Source organism: Phalacrocorax carbo, chromosome 8, assembly GCF_963921805.1.
Source record: "Phalacrocorax carbo chromosome 8, bPhaCar2.1, whole genome shotgun sequence".
Taxonomy (NCBI): Eukaryota; Metazoa; Chordata; class Aves; order Suliformes; family Phalacrocoracidae; genus Phalacrocorax; species Phalacrocorax carbo.
The window spans coordinates 6,981,192-7,006,970 of NC_087520.1; the positions used below are offsets into that span (position 1 = coordinate 6,981,192).

Here is a 25,779-nt window from a genome sequence, read left to right on the forward strand (position 1 = left end):
CCAAAGACTTTTTTTTGAGGAAGCTGTGAGTGTGTGAACAAAGATGTTTGTTGGATTATATAGTTTGCTCCTTCCTCCTTTCCCGCTGGGAAATCCATGTAAATGTTAGCTCTGAAAGACCCACTGTACAAACACTGAGCCACTTCATCATGTGGGATTCTGCAGAAATGTGTCTGCTCAGACTCCCTTTCCTTTCAGGGAAAATTGTCAGAAGTGCTTGGAGGGCTGTAGGAGCATGACTGCCATTAGATGTCAGGGAGATTTGCTCTTACATCAGGCAGGCTGGGTCCTCTTGGTCCCAGCCCTGTCATTGTCCTCCACATCCTCAGTGCTGCCTGCTCAGCCTTAAACCTGAGCAAAGCAGCTGAGGACAGGTCTGGTCCAGGTTGGAGTGCCATATGTCATTTGCAAGGAAAAGGAATGCACCTGCAATGGACTGGGCACTGCCCAGGGAGAAAGTGAAGGACAAGAGGTTATTATCAAGGGAAAGAGGCATTACTATGGATCCTGAGGCACACAGCAGCTTTCCTGGTACTGCACTGGCCCTGGGGCATGAGTGGTTGTCCCTTCTTGCAGCCCTGCAGGGGACATTTCCCACCATGAAAGCTGGAGAAGAAGCCAAAGATCAGTACTCTGCCACACCATTGGGGATCTGATGGAGCATGACAGGGAAAAGCCCACATCTCCCTGGGATTTGGGGCTGTAGGATCCCACCGCTGACTCAACAGGGATGTCCGAACCCTGGAGATGTGACCTGTGCATTGGGCATTGGGTCCATGATATACTGGACTCAGCTGTTCACCCTGGGGTCTGCCTGAGGATCGCTCTTGTCCCCAGCATGGCAAGATGCTCTGGTCCTACCCAAAGGGACCAAAGGCTGTTGAGCATCCCCCTCCCCTGGGCTGGGGACTGGGCTTGGGCAGCACAGAGGGAAGTAACTTCTGACCTGCTCAGGCTCCAGACATGTCCTGCCATTGGAAAATCATTTCAGAGCTGGACAGAAAGATGCTGGGAGCTTCTGGCATCTGCACTTGCACTGCTTCCACTGCTTCCTGGGGCATATTGGATCACCAGTGTGCCCAGTGGCAGGGTGTCTGCAAAGTCAGGTCCATCCCTATGGAGACCTGATGCATCTGTGGCATGAGTAAGGCAGCAGCAGTTCCTCCTCGCTGCCCCAGCGGGGGGCTGAGGTCCCAGACCCCCCTCCCCGGCAGGGGTGCGTTTGACAGACAGCCCTTCTCCAGCCTGCGAGAGCCGTCCCCTCCTCCCTCCCTGCTCAGCGCGCAGCCATCCTCAACTCCACGCAAACCTTTCCACCAGCCCCTCTCCCCCATTCCCCGTTCCTCCCTCCGCCCCGCCAGCCCAGCCGGCAGGAAAGTGGCACCCCTCCTTGCCTGTTATCGCTTCGCCCGCTCCCCCTTCTCCCTCCCTATTGCCGGAGGAAAAAGTGTCAGAGCAGGGAGCACGTAGCAACAGGATTCTGGGATGAAGAAGATTCGGCAGCAGCATCTCCGGGAGGTGAGAGCCGGGAAGTGGGGGTGCCCCCCAGGGCTGGGAGCTGGGGAATGGGGGCAAGGTGTGCCCATCGCTCTGCGAGCCCCTGCCCGGGGAGCCTCCGTGTGCAGCCGGTGGACTTTTCCTTGGCAGCGATCATGAACAGGGATAGTGTGATAGTGTGCGTGCACAGGGCTGAAGCGGGATCGTGGGGAGAGGAATGGGGGGCATAATGTAATGACTGCTCCTGACTCGCTGCAGTTAGCAGACCACAGAGGCCCTGAGCTGTGGGCAGATCTGCGGGCAGATCTGCCTGCTGCCCGCTCCAGCTGGCTGGATGCTCTCTCCCATCCCTCCCCTGCAAGCAGGTGCTGCCGGTGATGATTCATGTTGTGTCTGGCCGGCAGCTGTGGGTGGGCACCCGGGGGCAGAGCTGGCTTCCCGCAGCATGGCACCCCAGGGACGCTGCTCCCATCAGCCCTGGGGACTGCCCGGTCTTGGGGGGGCAGTGAGGGGTTCCCCCCACGCCAGGATGAACACAGGGAGCTGGGCAGTGGCTTTCCCACCTGCAGCTAGGATACCCTCCTCCTCGATAGGATTTAAAGAGGTCTGGGTAGTGCGGGACCCTGAACTCCCCTAGTGCCCTTTGGCAGCTGGCAGAGCTAGAAACCCTTTATATGGCCTGCCGTAAACCCTCTTTAAGCCCAGCTTTCAGGCTTTTCTATCCCAGGCTGCCCTCCACTGCCACTTCACTTTTACCAGGGTGTCTGTGTCCCTTGTCTCTCCCCATGTTGGGAACCTTCTTGTACCCATCCCGCTGGCAACCACAGCTCCCTCGTGGGGACACGCTGCTGCTGCTGGTGGTTCAGTCCTTCCCAGAGCATCCCAGGCAGTGACCCAGGGCTGTGAGCCCCTTCGGATCTGCCCGCTGCCAAACCATGCCCACTAACCAGAGGGCAGGGCAACTCCAACCTGTGCCAGCTTTCAGAGGAATGAAAACCCAGGAGAGTTTCATCTCTGCCAGGAAATTCCTAGGATATTGGGACATGATGTAAAAAAGCCAGCAGTGTCCTGGTGAAAGCCAGAAGCTCACCGATGGTCCTGGCAGCCTCAGGGCTGCCTACCTTTCTCCGCTGTTGTTTGGAGGCATCATCTGGCTCTTCCCTCTCCTCCTCTTTCCTACAGATTGCTTTTTCAGATTACTTTGTGACTGCAAGATCCATTAAAAGTTGTCTTTGTCCCTTCCAAAGGCCTTTTGAGATACTTGAAAGAATTCCTCTGCTGCTGGTGATTCTGTTTAACATTTATTCAGGAATTCATTTAGTCCCACGGTGATCAGCTGGAATGAAAAGCAGATGTCTCCAAGTTATTTTCCCCATTGCCAGTGCTGCTCAGGACCCCGCTGTCCTTCATTACCCAAAAATATTCTTGCTGAGCTCCGGATGGTGAACCTGGTGCTCACAGCCACCTGGCACCTTGGGAACACCATGTCTGATGCTGGCATCGGGCTTGCCCAGAGCTGGTGGTGGCTGACGGAGGAGTTTGCATAGCCCCAGCTGCAGTGCCTGCCCCGGGACCCCGACAGCCTCCTCTCCCTCTCATTATGATCCACTTACCATCAGTGAGCCTGGAGTTTTAAGCCTTTTCGTGAGACATGTTTAAGACATATGGAAATTCCTCTCAAATAGAGATCTTTCTCAGGCTCTAAGGATTTCAGGTTGACTTTTGCATAATAGTATTTCCAGGAGAGCTGAGTGGATGTTTTATATTTGTTTGCTTATTTATTTGGGGCGGGGGGGGGGGGGGGGCGTTATTTGGGAGAAATGGGCTAAAGCCCACAGAGGACAGCGGTGGGGCCCAGGATTTGGGCTGCCCTTCCCCGTACCTGGCCAGTCTGCCGAACAGCATCCTCCTGCACGAGCCACTGCCCTCCTCTGCCTGCCACAGACTGCTTCAAACCTTCCCGCTCCTTCCCCAGAGTTTTCAGATGAAAGGCCATAATTATTTGCAGCTGTACATGCTCCCTGTGCTCTGGACATCACTGTAATGAGTTTGCTTTAGACTTAGCAACCTCCAGCCCCCCAAACCCCCTGTGCTGGTTCCAGCATCGCTTGCTCCCTCTCCTGGCATGTGCTGGGGGAACCCGGGGTTAGCGCAGCCCTTCAAGGGGCTCTTCCACACCATAGAGAAGTTTTATTTACTTCACTTTCTAAGTGATATTATATTTGAATTAATTTTTAGGTTGTGGTGTTTTGTTTTTTTTTCTCGAAGAGATTAACAGGCAATTAAAACTAATCCTAAGTGACTCACACCTTACAGACGTGCTGTGCTCGCACACGGCTCGGATCCGCAGGGAAGAAATCTGGCGTTAGGTGGCATTTCTCCCAGTCAAAGGCTGTGGTCCATGCACAAAACACTGACAAAATAACCCCACAATGCCCGTTTGAATAGAGACAAATTATGATGAAAAAGTAACTTTAATCTGGCTGTTCTTTCATGGATACAGGTGAGTTTTGCACTAGTTTAGGTAAATCGGTTTACAGAAAATAATTAGCATTGGGCGATTTCCTTATGGAAGCCAGCTCTTATCTTGGCAGAGCCTAAGGTTCTTTTTCTTCTCAGTGACCTTTGCTTTGCTGACTTCTTTGGGAGCATCTTCTGGTGAATAATTCAAAGTGATGCCACATTCAAAGAGGACGTGGTTGCCAAGGGAGCTGTTAGTCCCCGTCTGTTTATAACCGCGAGATGGTTTGAAAGATGGCAGTTGATGGTGGAAAGCACTAGAGCAGTATCATACCACTAAAGCACTTTGGCTGCCGCTGAAAAAGAAAAATCCTGTTACGACAAAGGCTGGAAGGCAGCATTAGTCCTAAAAAAAACAGGCTGGAATTGAGCCGGTGTGTGAGATTTCCAGCAGCCTGAAGTAGAGACTTGTGCATCTCTCTGCTATTTAGGACAAAGATGGGCTGGAATCCTAAAATACTGCATTTTGCAATTCATTTTAAGTTAGGCAAATAGGCCAGGATTTCTGTGATTTCTATGGAAAGACTATGTTTTGGGGTATTTTGGGGCATCGCAGTCATGAAGCAAACTCTGTGTGTGTTTTCCAGCTGTAACCCCGGCCTGTGTCTCCCCAACCTGCCCAATGGGGACCGCAATGTCACCATCCTTGGGGTCATCACCAAGACACGGGTGACAAACTGCATCCCATGGCCTTTGAAAAGTGTGACCGAGATGGGGACTGGCCCACATACAGTTTTGAAAAGATCCAGTTGGTTACTTCCTTTTCTTTTTGTTGCTTCTGTGTTCATTTTCATGCTACATCTGATGGATGGGCACCTGCATTTCATCAGATCATGCAGGTCCTCTTGCAGCTGTTTAGGATTCAGGCAGAGGTGCAGGAATTAGGCAAGAGAATTTAATGATCCCCCAGCGTCCCTGCTTGCTGTTTTTCTGTGATGCAAACCTGGAAAGCAAGAGCTCCCCAGGCAGTGTGATGGACTGGGAAGCCTTTTCTGGGGGGAAGACCAAACTGTTATGGCCCCAAAGCTCCTGTCCCTACCTGGCCAGGGACCTTTGTGAATACAGGTTTCAGCAGCTGAAAATTCTGGGAGGGAGGTTGCAGAGCAGTCTGCCCATCACCTGCAAGCACAGGTAGCTGCTGGTCATGCCTGCTGTACACACTGGGTTAATTAGCAGGCATGGCCACGGTTTGGCGAAGCTGCTAAGCCAGAGAGCTGTGCTAAACCGCTGCAGGAGGGCTGCCAGGTAGCAACGTTTTTATAGCAATAGTATTATATATGGGTCACATTTTGACTTCTCAGCCTGTGTTTCTGAAGCTTTTCTTCTGGCCCTTGCCTTGTGATGGTGGCATCCAGCAGGGACGGGCTTTTAATGGTGGGGTTTAGTGTAATGCCTTTGTTCAGGCTGTGCATTTCAGGTTGGCTTTGGGAAGCGTTTGCCTTGGTTTGTCCTGTACTTTGAGGGTTTTGCATGCTGGGTGGGGACACGTTCGCCTCTGTGTTTGGTGCCTTCGGCTGGAGGACCAGGGTGCACCCTGTGAAGGGTGGGAGCGTGGGCCATCGCCATCAGCAACACGGCTTCTGGTCTCCATGGGAACCAGCAGCAGAAGCATCCTGCAGTCCGGCCAGAGAAGACGAGGAGGAGGATGAGGCAGAAAGGAGGAGAGGAGGTGGCTGCCACCTTCCCAGGGGCTGCAGCAGGTCAGCGCTGGGCTCTTCTTGCCAGCTGGCTCTGGCCTTCCTGCGGGATGGAGGTCTGCTGTGGGCTCTGAGCACATATGCTCACTGGTGGCCAGAGGACCCACACCTCGTTCTGGCTGATCCCTCCAAGTCCACGTCCCTCTCCTTCAACCACATCCCATGGGCTTGTTCCTTACAACCCATGAACTCAGGAACACAGAGATGGCTGCTTTTTCCTTTTGAGAGTCCAGGAGGAAGGGAAGGCTCCTAAACAGGCTCCTTCTGCCCTGGTCCTGGTGCCCTGTCAGCAGGGACCCCAGCATCCTTCTGTCTCTGTGCCTCAATACCAGCCAAAACTGATATGCCCCCAGCCAGGGGCACATCAGCTGTACAGGGACAGGATCCTTATCCCACCCCTTTTTGCTGCCCAGTCTTGCCAAGGGGATATCTGTGATGGGATCTCACCTGGCAGCTGCTAGACAAGGCTTTCAGCTTTGGTGACTGCCAGTGGGATGGGAGCTGGTGGGGATGCCCTCCCTGCTCTCCCAGGGTCAGGAGGTTAGAGAAGTTCTGATAGACCGAATAGCTCATTGCAGACCTGATGTGCACACACACACAGATGCCAAGGAGCCTTCTTGGTGCATCACCCCAATCTAAATGTATTGCAGGACTCGCACCTCCCTCTTGCAGAGCTGGGACACCTCCAGAGAGGAAGAGAATGGGTTAATCCCCTGCCTGCTGAAGAGCTGCTTGTGCCTCACTGACCCAGCGCAGACTAGGAAAGCTGGAAGGAGCTTGCTCAGCAGGGACCACCAGGAGCACGCCACTAAATCCCCACAGTGTAGGCTTTTGGCAGTTGGAAAAACATAAAAAACTCACAGTGTTTAATGGCAGCTGAGTGCCTGGCATGTCAGGGTCTGGGAGCATCGCACTCCCTGGCACTCTGGTAATGTTTCTTCCCCTGCAGGCCTCATGCCTAAGCTCTGCAGGAGATCAGGAAAGTTTATGGGCCCTTGAAAGGATTTCTTGGGGAACTGGGGTTGCATGATGGGCCCTGGCATCCCAGGGTGATCAAGGGCCATCTTGCCTTTTCCAGGGGAGCTCTGGCCATGTTGGATCATATTTTACAGAATCACAGGTTGGAAGGGACCTCAGAGATCATCTAGTCCAACTTTTCTAGAAAGAGCACAGTCTAGACAAGATGGCCCAGCACCCTGTCCAGCCAGTCTTGTCCATTGTGTTGGAGCCAACCACTTCCCTGGGGAGATTATTCCAACGGCGACTGTTCTCACTGTGAAAAATTTCCCTCTCGTGTCCAATCAGAATCTCCCCAAGAGCAACTTGTGTCCATCCCCCCTTGTCCTCTCCATGTGACGCCTTGTGAAAAGGGAGTCTCCATCTTCTTTGTAGCTACCCCTTAAGTACTGGTACACGGTGATGAGATCCCCAATAAGCCTCCTTTTCTCAAGGCTGAACAAACCCAGCTCTCCCAGCCTATCCACGTATGGCAGCTTCCCAGTCCTTTGATTATCTTGGTGGCCCTTCTCTGGACCCCTTCCAGCCTGTCCATATCTTTCCTTGCAGAGCAGGATGTTGGCTGGGGTGGTGCACAAAGAACTGCTGGGAGAGGGTATCATCAAGGGACAAGTGTCAATGCTGTGATTTGGGGTCACCAATTCACACTCGAGCTCTCAGCATTCCTTCCCTCTCTACTGTCTTTCATTCCTTGTTTTCATTCCTTCCCCACCCCTGGTTGCTCTCTCCCATCCCTGTCCTCTTGCTCAGCCGGTGACGCCAGAGCTCCTGGTGAGCCCCAGCAGCCAGGACGGGGACCTGGGCTCTGAGGGCCTAGAAGACAGAGGGAACTGGACAGGGCGGCTGGATTTCCTCCTCTCCTGCATCGGATACTGTGTGGGCCTCGGAAACGTCTGGAGGTTCCCCTACAGGGCTTACACCAATGGAGGAGGTACTTGGGCATCCTTTGGAGTGGTCATGACTCCCACTCACTGAGTTGGGCTGGTGGGCTGTGTCTTTGAAGAGATGCCCCTTCCCCTTCTTGGGGCTGGGAAGTAGCATCTCTTGTTGTGGGGTGAAGCCTCCTCCTGCCCCTCATGCTTGCTGTAGGGTATTAGCCACCTGAACCCATGTGTGGAAGGGACTCACTGGTCCACCTCTGCACTCATGGCCTTGGAGACATCCCCAGATCCATGCTGAACTGAATACCACCTGAGCGTCCCCCTTGGTTTCCAATAGCTTCTTGGTCTGGTGTCCTCCAGCACTCAGTGGGGTCAGCAAATGCTTCCCAGGTACTGAAGGAGGAAAGCGAGCCTTTAGCAGTGCAAGATCCCAGTGTGATGGTGCAAAGTGACCAGCTTGTTCAACTACTCCCAGAGTAACTGCTTGTTGCATGCAATAACAATTGGAGAATTTCATGGTGTTTGCAAAAGATTCAAGGAGAAAAGACAGTCTGTGCAGAGGGAGAAAGCATGGCACTGGGTGAATCCCAGCACCTTCCTCCTGCACTAATGGTGAGCTGCTACCCCTTGCTGTCATCCAGATTTTGGTGTAGATCCCTCAGGGCCACAGATGTTGGATGAACTTTAGTGCTTATCATAGATGGGCTTTAGGTGTTTGCTCTGTGTTACTTTTAGGGTGTTTTTCTTGCTTCTTGCAGGAGCTTTCCTGGTTCCTTATTTCATCATGCTGGCCATCTGTGGGATCCCCATCTTCTTCATGGAGCTGTCACTTGGCCAGTTCTCCAGCCTGGGGCCACTCGCCGTCTGGAAGATAAGCCCTCTCTTTAAAGGTGCGTGAGTGAAGCCCAGAGCCTTTGTGGGATCTCTGGAAGAGCTGCTTGACGAGGACATGGACCAGCAGCATTGTCCCATGATCCTCAAAGCTCTTGTTAGAATCAAAGGTTAAATCCTGGGGGAATCCTGGCGGAGCAGGCTGGACTTCTGGGTTAGCTGTTTTATTAGCTGTGAAAAATATATAAGATCTATCAGTCTTCATGATGTCACGATCACCTCTAGAAATTGTATGAAAATTATTAAGCCAGCTAGTTTACAAAATATAGCATCAAAGCTAAACAATAACTGTTAAAGACAAAGGTAGTTCAAAAAAAGTTCAAATCAATTACTTTCACTCTCTCAACATTAAGTTGGAGTAAAATCATCTGTATGATGCAATGGATCATCAACTCAGAGAAGGCATGTCCACAGGGTATAATGGCAATAGGAGGCTCCCCCCACCAGGTGAACCTCTGACTGGTTAAACATTTGGCTGCTGAGATCCAGTGTGTTGACCCTGGTTTTGGATGTGCTCCACTCCAGAGAGAAGGCTCACTCCTCCTTTACCCTCTCCTTCCTCCAGGCATTGGCATGGGCACGATCCTCATCGTCTCCCTGGTGGCCATTTACTACAATATGATCATTGCTTACGTTCTCTTCTACCTCTTTGCATCCCTCACAAGCGACTTGCCCTGGCAGCACTGCGGCAACTGGTGGAACACCGACCTGTGCCTGGACCACCACATCATCAAGGCAGGGAACACCACCTTCCCCATCAACATCACCAACACCGTCAGCCCCAGCGAGGAGTACTGGAGGTAAAGAGGTCAGCCTGACCTGGCTGTGAGGACATGGTTGGCATCCAACTGGGGAGAGCATGGGGATCCGATGAGGGGTGAAGGTCTGTGCTGCATATCTCATGGCATAGTGGGCGTTGTGGGTGTAGTGATGGACTCCTGGGGTCAGCTGTGGGTGATATCCCAGTTTAGCCTCTGGGTCATGTCTCTGGGATGTGGGAAGTGTCCATGATCTAGTCCTGCCTTGCTGGCCTGGAGATATGTTAGACTGAAGTACACCCCATGCCTGGACCAGCTGGGAATTTGCCCTCAAGCCACCAGGCATCCCCTCTGGGCCCTTTAATGTTTGGTGCAGAAATCGCATCAACGTCTCCCCTTCCCCGGCAAATAGCTGCCAGTGCCTTGCTGAGATTTTTGACAAGGTTATTTTTTGCAGCAGAGGCTTTGCTAGGTTCAGAGAGGGACTCTGGAAGATGGTGGGGGGTGCTTGTGGCTGCTCACCTGCAGTTCTTTTGCCCTAGCCGATATGTCCTGCACATCCAAGGGAGCTCTGGGATTGGGGATCCTGGGAGGATCCGCTGGAACTTGTGTCTGTGCCTGCTCCTTTCTTGGACTATTGTCTATCTGTGCATCCTAAAGGGAGTCAAATCCTCTGGCAAGGTAAGGGCCTGACAGTCTCTTTTGCGGGGATCTACAGCAATGCTCACCCGTGCCTGCGATTCTCTGGACATCTGCGAAAGTGAGACCCATAAACAGCACCAGCTGGACACAGGCCACTTCAGGGATGGCTTGCAAACCCAGACACCAGCAGGGCTGACACCACTTGCCCTGCTGCACCCCAAGACCCCAGCACTGCAGGGTGATGCCAGGCAATGCAGTGTCCCACCCTGGGGGCAGGGCTGGGGGGGAGCACTTTGTACTGTGCTCTCACTCCCAGCTCTCCAGCTGGCTCTGCTCTCCCGCAGGTCGTGTACTTCACTGCCACCTTCCCATACCTCATCCTGGTGATGCTGCTCATTCGTGGCGTCACCCTGGAGGGAGCCTGGAAGGGGATCCGGTTTTACCTCACACCCCAGTTTGATCACTTGCTGTCTTCCAAGGTGAGCATGACCTTGTACAACGTGTTCAAGACACAAAAATGAATATTCTTGTGTCATCTCTAGCACACAACAAAGGTGGTTCCCTTACTTGGGTGCCATTTCTGGCCACCCCCCGATCCAAAATTGGGCAGCTCTTGGCAGCTCCCAGACCAACAGTATTTGCCTTTCAGCAACCTGTCCTTGCTCCACACCTTGTCTATACTGCTCTTCCCACCTGGCCCAGCTGCATGCCTGTGTTCCTGGCTGTCCATGCAGGGGATGGTATGCTCACCCTCTCCCCTGGGTACCAGGCCCATGGGCAGGATTAGCCCAGCCCCTGTGGCAGGCTGGGTGTTGGCGATGAGTGCCCATGGTGGATTTGGCTGTTCTGTTTTTCTTGGTTTTCGGAGCAGGGAGTTTCCTTGGGTCAGCAGTGTTGGTAGCAGAGACCATTCAGTTTTACAAGGGCCTTTAATGCCATGCAGGGCTGGCTCTAAAACGCCCTCATCAGCCATTTCACTAACCAGCCGACCTACTACGAGTGGAGAGTGTGTTAGCAAGGAAAGGCGAAGACCCTGCAGACTTTGCTTGCTTGGAGGGCTGGGGAAGATGTGCTGGGGGATCTTCCTCAGGGGGAGGCTTCCAAACCCCTGTTCTCCTCAGATCTGTTTCCTTCCCCAGGTGTGGATCGAGGCAGCCTTGCAGATTTTCTACTCCCTTGGGGTAGGCTTTGGGGGCCTCCTCACCTTTGCCTCATACAACACCTTCCATCAGAATATCTACAGGTGGGAGCCAGCTGCTGTCTCGTAAAAATTGTGGGTTGAGGGGAGCCATGAAAATCTCATCTGGTGGGTTCAAAGTCAGCAGAAGCACGTGGTGCAGCACACGGTGACCCAGCACTGTTCCTTGCCCAAGCACCTTACAGATACCTGGCAGCTTGCACAGGCTTGTGAGGGACAGCAGGATCTGTGGAAGATTCTCCTAAGCATCAAGACACGGTGCCTGGCTCAGAAGTTTTGGGCTGCAGGTGCTGAAGGCTGAGGATATTTGAGGCTAATTATGCATGTTCATCCTGTCCCCAGTATCCATTGTAGGTCACCAGCAGAGAGTCTGGCTGGTGGACATTTGGGCTGATCCCCTCTACTGGGGAAAAAGAAGCTTGGGAAGAACCCCACAAGATGACCCGTGTCGTTAGATATACACTCCCCTTTACCCTAGAAAGCACATGGCAAGAGAGGCCCTGGAGGAGAATCACACTGGGTCACCTTCCTGTGGCACCTGGGGCTCACAATGCCACTGTGCGCTGGTGTCGGGTGGGAAGGAGTGGACATGTTCAGAGCATCTTATTTCTCCTCTGCAGGGACACGTTCATAGTGACCCTGGGCAACGCCATCACCAGCATCCTGGCAGGGTTTGCCATCTTCTCTGTTTTGGGATACATGTCCCAGGAGCTTGGGGTCCCTGTCAACCAGGTGGCAAAAGCAGGTGAGGCCAAATGAAGACCGTTTCTACTTCATCCTCTGCTTGGGTGCACTGAGGAGCATCCCTTCCAGGATGGAAGGCATCTGAGGGTGTCAGCGTGAGGGCTGGAGCTGTATGCTCAGCTGGCCAGGGGGAGGGAAGAGGGGAGACCAATTCCTGCTGTGCAAACCTTGAGCAGCACCAAGTGATGTCTAATAAAGGCCTGAGAAAGGAGTAGGCTGGTTCTCCTGCACCTCTCCACCCACTGCTGCAGGAACCCTTCTGCCCATCTTGCAAGAGTGCCAGCAGGTCCCTGCCATGGTGCTGCTCTTCTGGGCTCTCCTCTCCTCCATCCCCCCGTGCCCAGCGCTGTCACACCCTTTTCACCCTGCTGTCCTTTGCCTCCCCCAGGTCCTGGCCTGGCTTTTGTGGTGTACCCCCAGGCCATGACAATGCTCCCCCTTTCTCCATTCTGGTCTTTCCTGTTCTTCTTCATGCTGTTAACCTTGGGCCTGGACAGCCAGGTAAGGATGGAGCCCAGCAAGCCAGCCGCGGTGCCCAGGCAGCCCGGGGGGCTCAGGGGACCCTCTTCTCCTTTGTGTGCAGTTTGCCTTTATGGAGACCATTGTTACGGCAGTGACAGATGAATTTCCCTACTACCTGCGGCCAAAAAAAGCTTTTTTCTCAGCTGTCATCTGCATTGCTCTCTTCCTGATGGGGCTCATCCTCACAACAGAGGTAAGGGTGTGGGGCTGGATATGTCATGGGGACCAGCTGGGGCCTCATTTTAGGAAGACCTTAGGGCAGGGGCTCAGTTTGCAGACACATGTATCCACATCAGTTAAGAAGGGGGGAGACAGTCGATGAGTCCGGGCTTCCTGAGGATGTGAGGTCCAAGGGGAATGACACAGTGTTACTCCTGTCGTTGCATCAACCCAGGAGGAGAGTGTGATGTCCCCTGAGGGTGTCTGACTGCTGTCTTCCCCAGTGCCCCCAAAGGGGCTAAGGGGATGTGTCCCCAAAAGTGGGAGGACATGGGTGAGTGTTTATTGGGATGTTGGTCCTGGGGATGCTGGCCACTGTGCTTTGCCTACACAGGGTGGGATGTACTGGCTGGTCCTACTGGATGACTACAGCGCTGGCTTTGGTCTCATGGTGGTGGTGATCACTACCTGCCTCGTGGTGACACGTGTCTATGGTAAGGGGGTCTGTCCCCACGGGGGCACAGGGAGGAGTGGGCTGTCTGTATGAAGAGAGGGATTTAGAGGGAGCAGTAGGGGAGCCAGCAGCTTCCCAATGGAGCATGAAACACCTCTTGGCCATCACTGGTTTAACCTCTCCAGAGATACTTGGGGTGCTGATCCTGGTCCCTCTGACAGCACCAGCTGGGCCCCCCTTCCTGCGTCTCCCAGCTGGGATGGCAGACACTGCTTTGCTGTAAAGAATGCAAACTTTTGGTCAGTGCAGGGCAACCTTATACAGGCACCTGGCTCTGGGGGAGGGATCAGGGCTTCTGAGTCCATCTCCGTCTCCCTCCTCCAGGCATGAAGAGGTTCTGCCGAGATATTCACATGATGCTGGGCTTCAAACCAGGGCCATACTTCAGAGCCTGCTGGATGGTCTTGTCCCCAGCAACAATGATGGTAATTGCTCAGCTTGAGGTGCTGGATGGTGCTGGAGAGCTGCAGTGGTGCCAGCATCCCTCGATGCCCTCCCCTTGTGAGACATCACTCTGCTGGTGTCTCCTACCCCAGGGACCATTCAGGTTCTGCTGTGAGGTCTCCAGGCCTTTCGTGAGCATGAGATCTTCAGAGAGCTCTGGGCTGACCTCACTTTCTTACCATCCTGCAGGCTCTGCTGGTGTACAACATCATCAAGTACCAGCCCTCTGAGTATGGCAGCTACCGCTTCCCTGCCTGGGCTGAGGTCTTGGGCATCCTCATGGGAGTCCTCTCCTGCCTGATGATTCCCCTGGGCATGGTGGTGGCTGTGCTCCAAGAAGAAGGGACGCTGTGGGAGGTAGGGGGTGTTGGGGCCTGGCATTGCTGGGGAGCAACCCAGAAATGTGCAGGGGTGACCACAAGCTGCTGCTGAGCCTGTATCCTCCCACAATTTCTGCATCTTCTCTCCTGGAGATGTGTGCCCTCATCCCTCCTTGCTGCCCATAGGGTGAGAGAGCAGTGCATCCCAGGGCATTTCCAGCAGTGTCTGCTCCTGCAATGCCAGGCAGGCGCTGAGTCATGCTGCTTCCCAAGGGGCAGCCCTGTGCACATCCCCCCTCCAAAACAAGCCTGCTATGCCTTGCCCTGTGGGGAAGTACATTGCATGGGGCAGACATGGGCACGAGGAACTTTGCACCCATTTTGCAGAGCATGATAGAGCAAGGAAGGCAGCTGCTGGACCATGCAGGCAGCACAGGTGGGATCCTTCCACTGAAAGATTGTGCCTAGGAGCAGGTTATGGAGCTGCTGGTTGCTCACAGTATTCCCAGCCCCGGCTGGGCTTTGCTGCTCTCCCCAGGCTGTTAAAAGCAGAGGCAGCAGGGCTTGCTGCCCTCCCCAGGCAGCAACTCACCGGCTGGAGCACTTATTGCCTGCAACCTGGCTTGGCACAGCCATGGGCACAGTGGCATGGCCAGGAACCACTTTGGCTGAGGCTAACCCCTCACCTGGGTGACTCTAACACCAAACCACAGGGTCACAGCCCTACAACAGCCCCTACCTCCTGCAAGCGCTCACCACCAGCACCCACAGACTGTAATACCTCCCCAGCCCACAGCAGGGAACTTATACAGAACTACCTTCTCAGAAAGTTTCAGGACAAGCTTTTGACCCCATCCCATCCTCATCGGGGGCTCTTCCAGTCCCTCGGGGCTGGCAGAGCACACTGCCCCTGAGGAGGGGTAGGCGAGCTGCTGGGTGGGGGTGCTAGATGGGGAGGGGACGGGATACTGGTGCAGAGTGCCCATGCTCCCTCCACCTGTCTCTTTGCAGCGAGTCCAGCAAGCCAGCCGGCCCGCCATGGACTGGGGCCCATCGTTGGAGGAGAACCGGACTGGCATGTATGTGACAAGCCTGGCCGGCAGCCAGTCCCCCAAGCCGCTGATGGTCCACATGCGGAAATACGGGGGCATCACCAGCTATGAGAACACGGCCATTGAGGTGGACCGGGAGATGGAGGAGGAGGAGGAGGAGGAGTCCATGATGTGAGGGGACCCAGCACCCTGTGGGCTGGAGGGGGCTCCCCCCTCCAATTTGCACAGGTTGCACTGCGGCACTTCAGGACGGTTCGTGGGGGTCTTTTGGGGAGCAGTAGAGAGCTGCTGACCCTGCCGACCTCCTCACCACTGCCCTGGTCCTGCCAGGAAGGAGCTGCTGCCCGCCCCAGTGCCCCTGAAGTGTTTCTGTTCAGTATAGCAAGCTGTGTGATGAGTCTGTGCATTCATGTGGTGGTGTCTGGTTCGAGCATCCGGGCTGCCCCACTCTCACCCTCGGCCCCAGACCTGCCCTCCCCGTGCAGGGATGCTTGGGCTGCAGGGATGCTCGGGCTGCAGGGATGCTCAGGCTGCAGGAGCTGGGGAGGAGGAAGAGGTTCTCTGTGTTGGACTGTTCTCTGCTCATGTGTATTTAACTCCAATAACCTACAAACACGTGCAAGAAAGGATTGTAATATCCTCCGTGTCCTGAGGACAGTGTGTGCTCTGTTCACATGAAGATACTCCAGCAAAACCAGCACAAATCAATGTCCTGCTAAAGAAATCTGACCTAATAAATGAGCAGTTAAAAACAATTTGAAGGGGGGGAGGGGGGGAAGCTTTATAAATAAACCAGCTTGGGCCTTTCCAAGCCTGTAGATCCCACAGGGACCTCAGTGGGTCAGGGCAGCTCTTCCCCATGGTGCCTGGCAGGGCTGGGGTGAGCTGAAGGGAAGAGGCTGGGTGACCTGTTGCCCATGTGTGCAAGAGGTCGGGGACAGGTGTCAGCTGGACCCAGTGCCAAAGGAGGACCCATGCCCATCCCCGAGGGGGATCTGATGGCTGCCCCTAGCCCGGGTGCTGCTTTTCCCAGGGAAAGGTGAAGGGCTGGGTTTCAGTCCCTGTGTGTGATTTTGGAGTAGCTCAGCCTGGGGCCCATATCCCAGAGACTCCATCTCCTGCCGACACCACTGGCCTGGGGGTGCTGATGAGCTCCTGGATAGGGCTGTTTGGACGTGATGCTGCCAGTCCCCATCACTCCGGTGTCGTGTGCACCTTGTCCCATGTACTGTTGGCTCAACATTAAAAAGCAGTGTGTGACACAGCCTCCACGTGGGTTATTTGGGGGGTCGTCAGCATGCACGAAGGGCACACCTAGGGGGGCTTCCAGGGATGGGGATCACAGCCCTCCTGGACTTTGTCCTGCTAAATTCTCTCCTGGTCAGGTAAAAGCCAAAAACCTAGGATAAACAGAAAAAGTAGGGTTTATGTCTGTATTATGCATGTGGCTCCAGTGCACTGCGCTATTAACCCCATGGGCCATGCAGCCCTGAGTCCAGCACCATGGGCCGAGCTTCCAGGGTGAATCCTGGCACAAGGCTGCTGTTTTCCTTGGCGATATTCCTCTATGGTGGAGGACATTTAATTATTGCCTTTGCTCCTCCAAGAGTGTAGGTCCAGCTCTGACACCTTCTCCTCCTGCCCGCCCTGCTCCCCATGCCTGGGGATGCTGAGCTCCCTCCCCGGCTGGCTCTGCCTTCCCAGCTGGCTCTGCCCTTCCTTTTCCCTGCAGGACCACTGACGGCTTTCCATGTCCTCCTCACCACACCCCATCGTGGCTGCAGCTCGTGGCGACGATGGTGGTCCCCCAGCCCCAGCTTCTCCAGGCGTGTGGGGCTCTGGCAGCATGACCACGCTGCAAAGCACCTTTGGCTGCTAGCCCCTGGGTTAATCATTAGAGGCCAGCCATAAAAGTGTCGCTGATGGAAAGTTCAGGCTGTGGCTGCTGGGGAGCAGGGAGGGCCTGCCATAAACATTTATGGCCCCAATGAATCCCTCGCTCTAACCTTGACACTATTTACCGAGCAGGAGGCCTCGGGAGGTCATGGTGTTGCCCAGCCATCGCTGTGGGTGCTGGCCGGGGTCCCCGGGCTGGGCTGGCCCCGAAAGGGACACACACAGGGGTCTGCATGGTGTGATGGAGTGGGTGACAACTCGGACAGTTCAGATTGTGGCTGCCAACTGCAATGTGACAGAGTAACTAGGAGAGCCTGATGCCTTCCCACAGCACAGAGATGGAGGTGCCTTAGACTGATGAAGCTGGTCTGGTCTCTGCATGGCTCTGACCTTTTCCTACCCACATGGGGTCCTGCCACATTCCCCAAATCCTTCCTGTAATGCCGGGATCCTCTGGGCTCTCCCTTGGCAGCTGCTGTCAATCAGTGTTGTGTTGCAGAGCGATGGGAAGGACAGAGCAGCGACTACACCGGGGATGTGGTGGGGAGCAAAGCTGAGAGCAGTGAGGGGAAACCAAGAGCGAAAGGTGCCGGGGCAGTGGGGCAGCCGGAGGATGCGTCCCCTGGGCCACGTGTGGCTGCGCACGGGGAGGCGTGGGACTCATTCGTGGCAGCACACCCTGCTCCCGGGACTGGCGGTGCATCCGTACCCTGCACCACAATGTGGTTTGGGGTCCGATGCCATCCTCCCCACGACCCCGGAGACGGGCACCCCCTCCTCCTCTGCTGCTTTGGCCTCCCAGCGTGTCCCACTGCTCTCCCAGGGCTTTCTCCCAGGGTTTTTGCAAGAACCTTCGACACGGCCGGAGCTGCCATGGGGTGGGCAGGGGGTGGCCGGGGGTCAGGGGCAGTCGGAGGGTGCCGGGGGTCTCTGCCCCTCGCCGTGCCTGCCCCGGGCTGGGGAAGGGTGGGGGGGGGGCGCAGCGGCGGCAGGAGCGGTCTGGTGCTGACACCTGCTGGGGCCGCGGCACATGGCAGGGCCGAGGGGGGACCCCCGGGTCCCCTGCGAGGGACTGTCGCAGCCCGTCCACAGCACACACCACCCCCCGAGGGTACCAGCCTGCCTGCATGGGCAAAGCCCAGCAGCTGCCCTTGGGAGCCCCCCCGACCCATCCTGGGCTGGAGTTTCTGTTCCCTGCACCCTGCAGAACCAGCTCCCTCCCAAAACTCTTCTTGCTGCCCAGTGGGCAAGGGAGTCAGTTCGGCCCCCACCTCCCAGCCAGCTCCTGGCAGCTCATGGGGTCTTCCAGGCACCTGCAGCCCCCCGAGCCCTGCCCCTGGGAAAAGGGCTGGGTTGGGGTAAGCCAGGTCTGGGGTGACATCAAGCTCTCCTAAAGCCCCGGGGATGCTGGTGGCCAGGGGCAGGCAGCACCCAGGATACCAGCATCCTCCAGGCAGGAGGAAAACCCTGCTGCCTGCAGCTACTGCCCAAGGCTTGATCCCGGCCTTGATGCTTTCGAGGACAGGAGCACGGTGACAGAGAGACAAGGCCTTGGCCAAGGCAGCGGCAGATGGTCTGAGTCACTGCAGTGACGGAGAATCATCCGTTTCCATGCTCAGAAGTTGGTAGCTATTTATTGCACTTGAACACCAAGAATAAAACTGACACTCGCCCTCCCTCCCGCACCCACCCCGCGCCCAGTCCCCCCACCGCCCTCCCCAAATAGAGCATCCGATTTGAGCAGTGATCATTCTGTTCACAGCCACAGGTTCCAAAAAAAACAAAGGATAAGGAAACAAAACCAATCCTCCCCTCCCATCAAGCTCCCGCTGAATCCATCACGGTCACACTGCTCAACAGTTCGAGTGCACTTACAAAAAGATAAGAGAAAGGCTTCAGCTGCAACCGTACAGATTGACAGACATGAGGGGACAGGCAGCTACCTCTCCCTGGGGCCTGATTTTTTTGTCATGTGACAAAGCTTGGTATATTCTTAATTATAATATATTTTTTGCAATCATCTTAAATAAATATTTCCATAGAGATTTCCTGTATGTATATATATTTTTATATATATAATATATGAGAGAGATATTTTTTTCTTAAACCACTGTTAACATATTTTCCCTGCTTGTCCAAAAAATGTTACAAAAGCCCTAAAATTGTGCAACAGTTAGAAAAAAGGGACAACAATCCAAAGAAGGAAGGAGCCGCTCGATATAGCCCCCTCTACCATCCCATCTCCCACTCCATGTGGACCTGCGGGTGGGAAGGCCTTTCAGCTGAGGGGCAGGGAGCTGCTGGGTGGCCTTTTGGGGATGGATGGCAGAGGCCCCACCAGCCCCTCCTCTGATGTTCTCACAGCCTGTTCACATCCAGGTTTCCCTGTCTGGTATGGGTGAGCTGGGACCTGCACCTTTGGAAATGGGTAATGGCAAGGTGTCTACTTTGCTATCAGTCAGGAGGATGGTGGTTGCATCAAGAGAGTGGTGTACACCATGAGACATGTCCTGTGGTGGAGAAGAAGGACTAGGTCAGATCCTGGGATGATCAGAGGAGATGATTATGGGATCTTCTGCTGACAGATACCTCTTGGTCCATGGGGATATGTGGCACTGCTGTTTGCTAGTCCTCCCCAGAGATCCTGACATGGACTGCAGAGCAGACCATGAGCTCAAAGTCAGGGCAGATGGCTGCTGCTGCCTGCTCCAACCTCTGGGGCTCCATGGGGACATCAGCTCATGGAGGTCAGAGGAGGGTTCGGTATCTGGCAGATGAGGCATTTACTCGGTGGGGAAAGACAGCTCTCCTGGCTGTGCCTGGCTGGGGTAAGGAGGGGAGCGCCTGCTCCTCCAGCAAAGAGCAGAGCCCCAGGAGTGGCCTCTTCTTCTTCCAGAGTGGCTGCACCAGCAAGACCTGAGAAATGATGATGTTGCAGCTGGACCTGGACCCTGGCAGCCAGGAAGGGAAAACAGGTGATTCCCAAGCCCACCTGCAGAGCTGGGAGCTTGGGACCACCGCAGCAAGTGCTTCCATTCAGATATCCCCCGTGGTCTGCAAGAGGTGGAAGAGATGATCAGTTTTGGAGGACTTCTGAGTTTGGTTTGACCCGGATGGCCAGGCAACCAGGAGGCTTGGGCTGTGTCTATACTAGGAAAGGAACTGTGCCACAAGCCTGATGGGGACAGGAGGACCATGGTGGTGAACTCCATCCCAACAAGGTAGCCTTGTCCATATTGCTTGTTGGGAGCATGCCCTGGACCATATCATTCCCAGAACCATGGTAGGATTGTTGGGGCGATGCCAGTTCGTATGTGTGAGGGATGGTGCCATCAGCTTAAAAGTACAGATGTAAGGGCAGTGTCCCTGGCTCTGTAAGTCAAAGAAGGATGGTGGCAGTCGGTGGTTTGTTTTTTGTGTTTTGTTTTTTTTTAGTTTTCCTGCAGATTTAGGAGAAATCAGGAAATGTGAAGGAAGACAGAGACAGAAGCTGTTCACCATGGCTGCTAAAAGAAAGGATGGTGGTTTATCAGTGCTTGCTCAGAGATGCTCTGGGGATATATCAGGAACCTGCTCTGAAGAAGCAGGGTGAGGTGGGGAAGAAAAACCAGGCAGAACAGACCCCTAAAGTGCAGGTGCTTAATGCTGCCAACGTGGGCAGGTTGGGAAGTTGGGTCTTCCTTGGTCAGACTTCAGCTTGACTGGAAGACTAGAAAGGAGTTGAAACCCCAGACTCTGCTTCCCTTGGAAAGGATCGGGAGCATTTTGGGTGTTGCAAGGACATCCAGCTGCCTCCAGAGGAACCTGTCCCTGGAGAGATGACAGTAGGGAAGCCTCAAAGAGGAGAAACCACCTCCAAGAAGACAGCTCAAAGCCTCTCTGGAAACTAAGACGTTCCTTCCTAGCAGGGACTGCCTAAAGTGGACTCTCAGTGAAAAGAGATTGCATCTACCCCAGCATCTCATCTGTCATCCCTGGGAAACCCCACCACACACCCTGTCCTAGACCCTTCTCCAAAAGAAGCTGCTGGAGCAGCTTCACCCTCATAGCCCACCTGAGGTCCACAGCTATCGGCAGCTCCAAAACCAGGCTGAAATCACATCTGCACTACAGCCCCCATGCAGAGCTGTGCTGTGACCTCCTCCATCCTCATCCGTCTCATACCGATCCCCAAAAATACTCCTAACACCCAGAGAACCTGGGCATCAGGTTCACCAGGGCTGGCTTCAGAGCCAGTTCTGGAGAGGGAGAGAGAGAACTGTGAAAGAGCTGAGTCCTTCCTTTAAAAATGAAAATAACTTCAGCACTACGCGACTACAGGAAGAAAAACAGATCTGTAAAAACAACCAAACTCTATCTTAAAAACTAATCTTCTCCCTCCATGGATTTCCCTACTTTGAGGCCACCTCTTGCAAGTGAACACAGCTCCACGGTCAAACAGCACAGGTCGACCAAGGGCACAGGGACACACATTTGCACCCATGGAGAACCTGTCTGATTTGCCCTCAGAAAGGCATCATCTCCTACACACATTGCCAGCAAGCAACTATCGCACTGCCGGCACAGCGGGACACACCGAAACACCTCTCAGGGCCTGTTCATGCCCCAACAGTTTGGATTTCTACCCCTCCATCCAGTAGGAAAATATTTTTGCAGTCTGCAAGGATGTGGCTGCGTTTCACACAGCAGCCATCCCTGCCTCGACAGAGAGCAAAGCATTCAAAACCACAGAAAAGGCAAAATACACGCTCAGAATTTACATGGAGAAAACATTTCCTTTTTTTTTCTTTTTTTTTTTTTTTATGTCCAAAACAAGCGGGTTTTTGTTCATTTCTTTGTTTTTCAACACACGCACCGTCTAGAAAGTTAAACGCCATGCAGATGAAGAGAGTGCAGCTAGAAAGTCCCCCAGGGCAGCAGCGCTGCAGGAGTCTCACGTCAATGAGCAAAGAGGTTCCAGTCAGAAAAAGAACCACGGAAGGAAGAATTGCCAGAAAAATACCCATCCTTGGACCTCTACCTGACTGCAAAGAGGCGAGACCAAAATTCCCCTTCCCGGCCATGTCTTCTGTCCTGAAAGCCACATCCTGGTGGCTCCCCAAGAGCCACCGCCTGGGTTTGTCCTGCAGAAAGACCCATGGCATGTGGGAAGGTGCCCTGGGGAGCGGGGTGCCCCTGGAGATGGGTGCCCCGGGGAGGTGAGTGCCTTCGCCTGCCCAGTGCTGCGGGACAGGATGGGACAAGCCGTCGTGGCGCAAGATGGGGGCTGGCAGCCGCGGGACCCCTGGTAGAAGCATCATGGTGTCACAACCCCTCTCCAAACGTAAACGCAACGAAAAACAGCAATCCCCCAAAATCCCCCCACCCTCCCTGCCCTAAACAGTTGCATGTTTCTAGTTATTACATAAAGATCCATTTCAGCAAATACTCAAAATCAAGTTACGAAATACACAGTAGGTTGTTTTCTTTTCCCTATAAAAAGGCATGCGCTCAAAGTAGAAGACAGCTAAAGGCTTGTTTGTTTTCTTCGAAGCGTGATCAGATTCTGCAGAGTTTTGTTACTTTATAAAGCTTGCATTCCTCGTCGTCGCTGGAAAGAGTCGTGTGGGCGATGGAGGTTTGTGCCCGGAATCGGTGGCCAGCTCGGCTGCCCCCATCCCAGCCTGGGAGCCGGGCGTGGGGGAACGCCGGGTGCTGCATGCAAGGGGCAGGGGTGGGTGCCCGGCAGGGCTGGGTGCTGGAGTAAAGGACCCAGGCTGGGTGGTGGGTGGGGAGGAGGGTGCAGGAGCAATGCTACCGCCATGGCATGGCTGGGAGAGCCCCGGCTCCTGGCTGTGCCAACACAGTGCTGGGAAGCAGTCATCTTTCTCCTCCTCTCTTCTCCCAGCTTCACCGGTCCCTGCTCCGAAGGGAGAAGGGAGGAAGGAGGGAGAGGATCCCTCTCAGCATGCCAGCCACCCAGAGCCAGGGCACAAACCCACTTGCTTTCCTGGGAAGGAGCCAGCCTACACTCCTCGGAAGGGAATATAAACAGATAGCCTTTACTCACCCATCCAAACACTGCCCTCCTTGCCTGGGGGCACATGGAATATGGACTTTGCAACGGGTTTAAACCACGGTTCCCTGGCCAAGGCTGCCAGGAAGCGGGAGCTCAGGTCAAGAGCAGGCAGGAGCCACGGCGGCAGATGAGGACCTCAATAGCAGCAAAGCAAAATCCACCAGCGTGCAGAGAGGGTGCAGCACAGACGGCTTAAAACTGCCCCCCTGCCCTCCTCTTCCTCAGGGGTCTCTCAGCAGAGGAGGGATGGAGGCGGATGACCAGTCCGAGCTCAATTTAGGAGATGTGCTGGGTGGTGGGGGGTCCCAGCAACTCCATACAGCCGAGGAGGGAGGCGTTTACCCCGGCACGCATCATCTCACTGGCCAGATGCTCGGGTTTAGGTTCATGGTTTCTCTTTTCTTGGTTCATGCAGAGGAAGGGGCCCAGTGCCACGGCCCTGGCAGGGTGGGGGATTAGATGGGATGCTTGCGTGGCACCAGCAGGGCCATTGCATGTGTGCGGTGAGAAGCGAGGGGTTAATCCAGCAGGAACCAAGCAGCAGAGCCAACAGCCAAAGTCCCGTAGATGAAGATGTCAGAGGAGGTCTCCCCTTGGTAGTCAGTCAGTGACAAACCCCACACGGGCAGGACCGCGCTTCAGCTGCAAAACACAAACCAGGCAGAGCAGGAATTTGCTTCGACCATCCCTTCGGCAGAGCATCCCTCTCCCCACGGTCACCTTACTGCCATCAGCCATCTCCTCCCCACCACAGATACTCAGGGCAGGATCTCACCCACTTTGCAGCCTCAACGCCACAAGGAGCCGACACCATCCCCTCCATGCCCCCCTCGTCCCATCCCCGGAGCCTCACAGGGCTTACTGCGGTAGGACAGAGGGTGCGCCGGATCTGTGGAAGTGGACGATTTGCCATTTGCCATCCCGGCGGTGCCAGATACGGGTCTCCTCGGACTGGGCGGTGCGGGGGATCCCTCCCGCGTCCACATACTGTGTGATGCGGATGTAGGCGATGCAGGCAGACTCATCTCCCATCAGGTGGATGTGGGGATTCAGGATCGTCGTGTGCACGGGCTTGCTGTTCCGGGACCACACTGGAGAGGGGACAAGTACAGGCAGCTTTAAGCAGGGGAATGAGTTTGGGTGGCTCTTGCCCAGTATGGCAGCAATGTGGGAAGGGGAGATGCTTGGGTTAAGCTCTCTGCTTGGAGGAGGTGAGTAAATGCTGCATGGGTGGGTTCAGGATGGGTCCATATAGAAAGCAGATAACCAAACAACTCCTCCCCATACCACCTGTCCCCAGTTGACCTAATAGGCTTGCTTCACCTCTGGCTGGGATCTTCCAGATCAGCCAGAGATGCTCCCAAAGCCACCCTTACCCTCCTCTCTCCAGCAAGCTGATGGAGGTCAAGACACAGCTGGGCCCATGGGAGGTGGGAAGGGTCTCTTGGGAGGCAAGGGGGGCTGCTTACGGTTTTCAAAGTAGAATCGGTGGAAATCCAGGCCTTCCACAAGGTTGCCCAGAGCCTCGGGCTCGAAGGCAGTCATCCCTGGGTCACACATCTTCCTGGGGAGGCAGGAAGAGGAGAGAAAAGGGAGAGGTTATCTCACTGCTTCTGGCATAAAAGCCTGCAAAACCCAAACGGCTTATGCTTGGGATGACTACCCCTCAGCCTGAGACCAAAGAGCCTCTGCACTAGTATGAAATTCAAGCAGAATTCTGGCCTCATCTCTACACTCTGCACAAAGCCCACCCCACCTCACCCACAGCCCACCAACTATAGCCAGATCCCAGTGAGGCAGGGTGACTTTTCCATCGGTCACCATCTCCAGTTAAACCTCCCAAAACACTGACATCTTCTTTGTAAGAAAGAAAAACAGCATATTCTCTGCTCTGTATCAAAATATTCCTGCTGCAATTCCCTGAGGCAGGGATGGAGACCTGCACTCACTCAGAAAGTGACAATAGGTCTTGGACACAGATGCAGCATACTCTGTGGAGCATCAGCTCAAAGAGTAGAAAGCAGTTACTTCCAAGCAGCCCGCAGCAATCTGGATATAATAGATACCATGGATGCAATGTTCCTTCTTTCGCTCTACATCACATTTACAGTTGTTATTCATCTTTCTGCAAACCAGAAAATGGGCTCATCCATGCTAACAAGACCAGAGAGATGTGGTCAGCTTAGTGTGAGAGAAGCACCAGGTTTGGAAAATGATGTCCCCTGCTTCTCTTGTATGGTCTCCATCTACCATGTCAACCTGGTCACCCTGCCCCAGGCAGCAGTAAAACCTCTGGGGCTGTGTTGTCACAGTGAGAGCACCCACTCCGGGAGGCTGAGCCCCCACCCTGGCCCAAACCCATGCTGGGCACACTCACGTGTAGGACTCAAAATCGCCGTTGCTTATTGCTTCGATCAGCTGCTCTGTGACTTTAATGATTTCTTGTTTCCGTACTGTTGGTTTAAAGAGAAAAGAAAATAAAAGGAGAACGCAAACAAAAAATGCTGGTATTGCAATACTGGTGAGGTATCTTTTTCTCATTAGAAACAGATGGCGGGATGTTGAGGGCCATTGGAAACTGTCCAGGGGAAAAGCAGGAGAGGGACTCGGGAGAGAGGTGTGGGGGAGGGCTCTTCATCCCAGAGAGGAAAGACCTCCAAAGCCAGTGTAAAACTGAAACCCCCTGTGTTTTCCTAAAGAGCAAAAGGGTTAACCACTGAGTGGTGATTTGCCCTTGGCCTAAAAAGGTGGCACAGGCTGTTCTTGGCTGCAAAACCTTGCCAAGCCAGGACTTTCTACCCCGTGAATTCAGAGCAGGAGCCAGCCAGGGCAGGCTGGACCAAGGATGCTCTCACCTCCCTCTGAGATGGGAGGGGAGGGTCTCAGCTTATCAGGGAGTACAGGTGGATGATGTGGCCATCCACCCTGGAAGACACAAGGAGCATGGCACCATGTGGCTGCTGCTAGGG

At 54.5% G+C, this 25,779-nt stretch overlaps 2 protein-coding genes across 4 annotated transcripts in view; one reads left to right on the forward strand and one right to left on the reverse strand.

Moving 5' to 3' along the window:
* Positions 1-1,239: 1,239 nt before the first annotated feature.
* Positions 1,240-15,616, forward strand: SLC6A7 (solute carrier family 6 member 7). The gene is made up of 14 exons (XM_064458470.1): positions 1,240-1,518; positions 7,482-7,662; positions 8,371-8,502; positions 9,069-9,303; positions 9,804-9,942; positions 10,248-10,382; positions 11,043-11,146; positions 11,722-11,846; positions 12,234-12,346; positions 12,429-12,560; positions 12,921-13,020; positions 13,365-13,465; positions 13,674-13,841; positions 14,816-15,616. The coding sequence occupies exons 1-14, from the start codon at positions 1,486-1,488 to the stop codon at positions 15,029-15,031; spliced, it is 1,914 nt and encodes a 637-aa protein (XP_064314540.1). The 5' UTR covers positions 1,240-1,485; the 3' UTR covers positions 15,032-15,616.
* A 2,844-nt stretch (positions 15,617-18,460) lies between these two features.
* The window catches only part of CAMK2A (calcium/calmodulin dependent protein kinase II alpha), a 36,384-nt gene continuing 29,065 nt past the window's right edge, over positions 18,461-25,779 (reverse strand). For 2 of the 3 annotated variants that reach the window (XM_064458473.1, XM_064458471.1), the window contains 4 exons: positions 25,188-25,263; positions 24,280-24,374; positions 23,664-23,901; positions 18,461-23,452 (listed from right to left, as the gene is read on the reverse strand). In XM_064458473.1, the coding sequence (XP_064314543.1) occupies positions 23,669-23,901; positions 24,280-24,374; positions 25,188-25,263 (404 nt within the window). In that variant the 3' untranslated portion in view covers positions 18,461-23,452; positions 23,664-23,668. The remainder of the gene's footprint in view (positions 23,453-23,663; positions 23,902-24,279; positions 24,375-25,187; positions 25,264-25,779) is intronic. The other variant, XM_064458472.1, reaches the window with a different exon arrangement.

Coding starts and splice junctions, on each gene's coding strand:
- SLC6A7 (XM_064458470.1), top strand. CDS start 1,486: ATGAAGAAGATTCGGCAGCAGCATCTCCGGGAG. Junction 13,021..13,364: donor CGTGGTGACACGTGTCTATG/GTAAGGGGGTCT, acceptor TCCCTCCTCCAG/GCATGAAGAGGTTCTGCCGA. Junction 13,842..14,815: donor AAGAAGGGACGCTGTGGGAG/GTAGGGGGTGTT, acceptor GTCTCTTTGCAG/CGAGTCCAGCAAGCCAGCCG.